At 46.4% G+C, this 4,608-nt stretch overlaps 2 protein-coding genes across 2 annotated transcripts; one reads left to right on the top strand and one right to left on the bottom strand.

Moving 5' to 3' along the window:
- Positions 1-634: 634 nt before the first annotated feature.
- On the bottom strand, positions 635-1,626 carry SETTUDRAFT_89739 (uncharacterized protein; the record flags this gene model as incomplete). The annotated part of the gene is made up of 2 exons (XM_008029689.1): positions 635-1,131; positions 1,212-1,626. 2 exons carry the CDS (start codon positions 1,624-1,626, stop codon positions 635-637), a joined length of 912 nt encoding a protein of 303 aa, XP_008027880.1.
- An 847-nt stretch (positions 1,627-2,473) lies between these two features.
- SETTUDRAFT_89961 (uncharacterized protein) lies at positions 2,474-4,378 on the top strand (the record flags this gene model as incomplete). The annotated part of the gene is made up of 1 exon (XM_008029688.1): positions 2,474-4,378. One exon carries the CDS (start codon positions 2,474-2,476, stop codon positions 4,376-4,378), a length of 1,905 nt encoding a protein of 634 aa, XP_008027879.1.
- Between the last annotated feature and the right edge of the window lie 230 nt (positions 4,379-4,608).

The following is a 4,608-nucleotide window of genomic DNA, read 5'->3' as shown; positions in this document are numbered from 1 at the left end:
CTACCTACCAACCAATAGGCTACGAGCCTCACCTTCATCTAGTTAAAACCCCTCCTAAATATTGTAGCTAGAAACAACCTACTTAGATACTTGTAGGCCTAAGAACCCTACACGTCTTATATAGCCCTTCGGGCTGAAAAAGGACGTTAAACTAGAATAATAATAATAATAATAATATAGTATGAGTTTATTAAAGAATTTTCATCAATTTATACGCATAGAATGTTACAAAGTACATCAATTATAGCTTATTATAGCTTAAAATAAACTAAGTAACTAGCTTTTCTATTTTAATTATACTTATAATAAGCTTTTTACGCTTATTTTTAGTGCGTACATCTAATGAAAACACTAATAAAAGATGTCTAAATTAATACACAAAAGGCCGCGGCATAAGTAAAGTATACAGAGAGTGTGACAGGCTGCCCTGTTAATAATGCATCTTCCTTACTTACTTACATGTGCGTGCGTTTTCCTTTATCTTGCACAGCACCTGTAGTAGTACCTGTGAGAATGCTCGTCTGCCTGGAGTCTACTAGGATTAGAGGTAAAGTAGAGCTTAAGGCGCGTAAAGTTAACAGTCTAAACATAGATACTCAAATTCGAAGGAGAAATTCTGTCTAATATTTAGGAACTAATTATTCCAAGTTAGAGGTTTACTGAAAGTGATAGTGGCGTCCTCTAACTTAGTCGCTAGGTTGATACGTGGAAGACTAGGCCAGAAGTTTGGAAAGTACTCATCGCCCACCACATTCGTATCATGGCCTTGTTCAACGTCACCATCCCCTTGATCCATATCCATGGTTCCGAGTGAAGCGCGCTTAGTTACCTGGTTCGGTACTGTGGCCGCCCAATAGTCTGTCCCCGGAAGTTCTCCGTAGGTGTTGTTGCCAATGGGCAAAGGTGGCTGGGCTAGTAGCGTATCAACGCCCACGAGCTTGTACAAGTCAGTGCTGAATGGCAAACCAACTGGGAGGGTTGGCTTGAAAGTGGCTTGAAACCATGGCTTTTCCGCTGGTTTGGATTCGAAGGGGTCACCAGTGGTATCGTGTGGGTAGATTTTGACTGATGTTTCGCCGTTTTTTCCTTCAACCCAGTCAAATCTAGCTAAGTGCTTGGGAATATTCCAATCTGTCAGTGTATCAGTAGTGACTAGCTTGAATCGGGACATGTATTCATAAACAAGTGAATGGGATATGTAATCAACGTACTTGTTCTCCCGTTCCAACACGTATACTTTTGGCTGACGTAGATCCTACTAACTCTGACATTCTTCCTCTCCTCTGTCTTTCCATTCGGGTCCGTGTAGTTATATTTGAAGAACCCCGGAACGATCAGGAGCTCGTCATATGGACCAACAGGACTATCCGTGTATCGGATAATCTGTATCTGACCAAGTATGCCAATGTACTCTCCCTCTATCGCTGAATTATACCGCCGTTCAAGTGGCGGGAATGCCTTCGTTGGCAGATCGGTTGAAAGGGGAACAAAGGTGATAGAATAGACGGTCCCCTTCAACGTCCATGGCGCAGGTGCAAGCTCGATCGGGGCTGATGAATTGTTATCCCATTGGGCTGTGGACAGCACTGCAAGCTGCAACAGCAGATACACAATACCCCACCTCATCTTCGGAGCTGTTGTAAGAAAGATCAGGAGATCGCGAACAACTCATAAACAGATACAGGAATTGGAGAGCGCCAGGCTGAATTATAAATCATAAATTTCGTAAATACTTCCCAGGCGATTGGAGGAATCTTCAACACGGATAGACGCCATGGAAATGTTTTTCCTGAGCAGCCTTGGCAGACTCCTTTATTTATTCCGCGTGACTTGAATATGGATCAACGTGAACTTAGTAATCTGTGATCCTGACGATCGCTATTTAATCGTGTGGGGTAGGTGCTCCTTCGGAAACCTGATTGGATACTTTTAAACCGAGGATGGAGGCTATACGAACGTACATTGTCCTTACGTGCGTAGCTCTTTTTGCGATGCTGCCTTGGTATCTTGTCTTGAAAGCCGATTTTGTACACCTACTCTCCTCGGCCCCTACAACAAGGGGACATGGAAACGAATACTTCTAGACAGTGAATCAGCGTGATTGCCCCGTCGGCTCAATCTCATGTGTTGCTTGGAACAGAAGTTTTTGATGTGGGGCTGTAGTAGGAGATAAGTCTAAGCCTAGTTTGGAAAAAGAAGCCTTTTGATACCAGGGGCATCTGCCTTTAGCACCAATCGTAACTTAGCGCTTGTTTTCAATACGGGGTTTTGATTAATCCGAGTTTTAAGCAGTGAATGTGGTCTACACAATATCTTTTTCCCATCAGTAATCCTTAGTGTGCGCCACGAAAATTTGTTCTCTTCCATATAAGACCCAGTCACTCTTACCCCAAGAACTTTTACTGTTTCCCTATACATTACCTGTATTTAACATCGCCCAGCGCAGGAAAAACTGTGTCGTTTTGTTTCAAATATGTTACTTTCCAACTTAATTCTTCTTCCTTCAAGCCTTGCATCGCCGCTACTAGACCCGATATTAAACCCCATCATTGACAGTATCTGGACTTCACAAAGCGGTCTCACGAAGACACTCTTAGGAAGTCTTACAGGTACACTTGGCGTTGGACAGTCTTATGATTATGTCGTCGTTGGCGGTGGCACAGGCGGCAACACAGTCGCATATCGTTTAGCGCAAGCCGGCTTCACTGTCGCAATCATCGAGGCGGGGGAATCGTACGAACTAGGCAAGCCAATTGTCGGACCTGCACCCTTAGGTGACATTATCGGTGTGGGTTCAAATCCAGCTGACAGTATCCCAACCGTTGATTACGGTTTGAGGACAGTCCCGCAAGCTGGCGCGGGAGATCGTCAGATGCATTACGCGCAGGGCAAGTGCCTTGGTGGCTCTTCAGGCCTGAATTTCATGATCCATCATCGCCCAAACCGAGGGGCTTTGGATGCGTGGGCAGACGCTGTTGGGGATGAGAGCTACACGTTCGACCAGTTTCTCCCCTACTTCAAGAAAAGCTTTACTTTCACGCCACCGAATCAAGAGACACGTCTGGCTAATGCCACGACAGCCTACGTGGAGAATGACTTTGACACATTGCCAGATTCGCCAATCCAGGTCACATACGCTAACTGGACACCTGTCTGGTCGACGTGGGCAGCTAAGGGACTAGCGGCCCTTGGGATGAAATTGACGGACAAGTTCAATCAAGGTGTCCTAAATGGGTATCATTATGCGCAAACCACCATAGATCCGACCGCCCAGGTCCGGTCTAGCTCAGCCGAGTTCATCTACGCGGCAAGAGATGCGAAGATGGGTAATAAGCTCAAAGTATACTTGGGCTCGAGAGTTAACAAGGTACTTTTTAATGACAACAGAACTGCCACTGGCGTTGAAGTTGCCGGAGCAGGACTGCTGAAGTACACCATTTCTGCCAGGAAAGAGGTGATTCTTTCGGCTGGTGCTGTACACACCCCGCAGCTGCTCATGCTGTCTGGTATCGGCCCTGCAAAACATCTCGCTGAGCATGGGATAGACGTACTGGTGGACCGCCCTGGCGTAGGGCAGAACATGACCGATCATGCACTTTTTGGGCCTACGTACGAAGTGACCTTTGATACCCTGAACAGGGTCATTGGAGACCCTATTGCCCTTGCAAAAGCTGTGGCAGAATATGCGCTGACGCAAACCGGGCCATTAACAACGAATGTTGCTGAGTTCCTGGCATGGGAACGGATGCCCAGTAGCGCCAATCTCAGCCAGTCGACATGGGAACGGCTGCTTCAATTCCCGGATGATTGGCCCCATATTGAGTATTTCCCGGCAGCGGGTCATATTGGGGCGTTCAATATTCCATGGCTGGACCAGCCAAAAGATGGAAAGATGTATGCGTCCATTCTCGCCGCGTTAGCTGCCCCACTTTCTCGGGGCAATATCTCACTCGCCAGTGCTTCTCCTGCGGATAGCCCGTTAGTCAATCCAAACTGGCTAACCCACCCGGGCGATGTTGAGGTCGCCATTGCTCTGTACAAGCGCACGCGCGAGATTTTCAATACGGAGGCAATTCGAAGTATCCGCGCAAGTGATGCTGAGTTCTGGCCTGGCTTGGATGTGAAGACAGATGAGCAGATTTTGCGCAATATTCGCACGAGTGTGATGGCAGTCATGCACGCATCATGTACTGCGCGGATGGGACGCGTTGATGACCCAAACGCAGTGACAGATCATTTGGCAAGAGTAATTGGAGTGCATGGTTTGAGGGTTGTAGATGCTAGCTCCCTCGCGTTGCTACCTCCAGGGCATCCTCAAGCGTTGATTTACGCCCTAGCTGAGAAAATTGCGGATAATATAATCAAAGCACAGATGTAAATATTCTTCATTGGTCTATTATCAAAGATCACTCACTCTCATTCCTACTACATTATATAGAGAAACCGGATAATGTATATTCTTCACTTGAGCCTCACTCAGTCTACACGTTATGTCTCAATCCGAGTTCTCATTCTGTACGATTTTACCCAATTATCTAAGCAGCCCTTGCCACGATCTAACACCTTAGCTGAGACGTTGGCCGTTTAAATTGTCTTCTCAGGTAGTAT

Source organism: Exserohilum turcica, assembly GCF_000359705.1.
Source record: "Exserohilum turcica Et28A unplaced genomic scaffold SETTUscaffold_3, whole genome shotgun sequence".
Lineage (NCBI taxonomy): Eukaryota > Fungi > Ascomycota > Dothideomycetes > Pleosporales > Pleosporaceae > Exserohilum > Exserohilum turcicum.
Note: the sequence above shows the minus strand (reverse complement) of the source record. Positions and strands in the feature narration are given on the sequence as shown.